The sequence below is a fragment of the Chiloscyllium plagiosum genome, unplaced genomic scaffold, assembly GCF_004010195.1.
Source record: "Chiloscyllium plagiosum isolate BGI_BamShark_2017 unplaced genomic scaffold, ASM401019v2 scaf_32369, whole genome shotgun sequence".
NCBI lineage: Eukaryota > Metazoa > Chordata > Chondrichthyes > Orectolobiformes > Hemiscylliidae > Chiloscyllium > Chiloscyllium plagiosum.
In genome coordinates this window covers 1-1548 of record NW_025189331.1, presented here as the reverse complement: position 1 = coordinate 1548, position 1548 = coordinate 1, and the positions used below count along the sequence as shown (strand labels likewise).

At 38.0% G+C, this 1548-nt stretch overlaps 1 protein-coding gene across 1 annotated transcript in view; it reads right to left on the bottom strand.

Moving 5' to 3' along the window:
* LOC122545632 (scavenger receptor cysteine-rich type 1 protein M130-like) overlaps positions 1–957 on the bottom strand; it is a gene marked incomplete at its 5' end in the record, with an annotated part of 1987 nt that extends 1030 nt beyond the window's left edge. The window contains one exon of the mRNA XM_043684584.1: positions 640–957. Within this exon, the coding sequence (XP_043540519.1) occupies positions 640–957 (318 nt within the window). The remainder of the gene's footprint in view (positions 1–639) is intronic.
* Between the last annotated feature and the right edge of the window lie 591 nt (positions 958–1548).

Genomic DNA, 1548 nt, shown 5'->3' with positions numbered 1-1548 from the left:
TATATATATATATATAGATATATATGCAATAAATTTTAATTTTGTATCACCAGGGAAGTTTCAAACTGCTCAGTTGGAAGCAAATTACGGAATATTTTTACTGTTCTGAAAAATCATGAAAAACGCAAGTGCACAGTAATAAACAGGCAGTACAGGTCAGATACAATTGTACAGGAGCTGTGTCTGATACAGTGAAGTCTGCTCGGAAACATAAAGAAAAAAAACTCCCTTCATTTTCGAGTCACAAATAGTTCGATAGACACACGAACAGGTCTCATGTTTCTGGTGGCTCGATACAAAAGTAAATATCATAAATTTTGGAATTATTTTTTAGTAAACCCTTTATGACAATCAGGACAATATTGGCATCCACTTGGAGTAGTGACAACAGATCAAAAATGACACTTTTCATGACAAACGCGTCTTGTATCAATAGAAGATGAAAAAACTGACAGAAAAGCAAGTTAGATTAGAGAAACGAATTGTTCTTTCACTTTTTGTGTACATGTAAGTGTCAGAGATCGTTTCTTTAAATTACTGCCGCTGCTCTACATTCCTTCGAATTCAGTGAACATACGTCAGCATGACGTCTCACTTACAACATTCGAGCAAAGTAAGAGCATTAAAGAATGGCCTCACCCGAGCACATAATTCTCACATCCTCTTTATGAGAACAGTCGTCTTGGTGACCCAATGGTACTGAAGGACATTCCCAGAGAAATGATTCGTTTCCAAAACACTTCACATCCTTCCACCAAATGTGGACTGAGCCCGGTCCAGAGGAGGAAGGGGGTGTCATGTCCAGTGCTTTTCCACAACCCAGTTGTTTACAAACGACTTCAGCGTCTACCACATCCCATGAATCATCACAAACTGAGCCCCATATTCCATTGTAGTAAATCTCCACTCGACCAGCACAAGGGCTTCCACCATCTGACAGCCTTAACTGAAAGTGATCTGTGAAACAATTACACAGTCAATGCACATTCCCTTCATCACTCAGGGCAACATAGTGTATAGATACAGGAAAGAGCGTTTTAAATGTTCTCATGAAAAGTACTTATTGTGCTGAAACATAATTTCTTACTAAACTAATAGATCAAGTGTAACCTTTTAGCAAGAATGTACAGCACATAAATGTTTCAAAATATCTTATTGCACCTGGTACTGCCAGGTTCAGTTTCCCTTTCTATATTGAATATTCCGTGAATGTTTTTGCAAACAGTTGCATTTGTGCTTTCTCTTCCTGCCACTCCGTTTATGTCTGTCCATGCGTGACTTTGTCTAATGCTCACCCTATTTTATAGTGCACATAACTGTACGTTGGTCCAATATAAATACCGTCTCAGCTTTCATTCATCAGCGCACATGAGAATACTATACCTTACGAGAATATAACTGAAAGACAACATATACATTAGCATGACAGCAATAGCACTTTGAGTAGTTGTTGAAGTGTAAATACTGAAAGGGGACGAAAAGTCATTTCAGGTTATTATCACGTGTACTTTGATTCAAAGGTCCAGAACTAATTCACAGAATCACAGA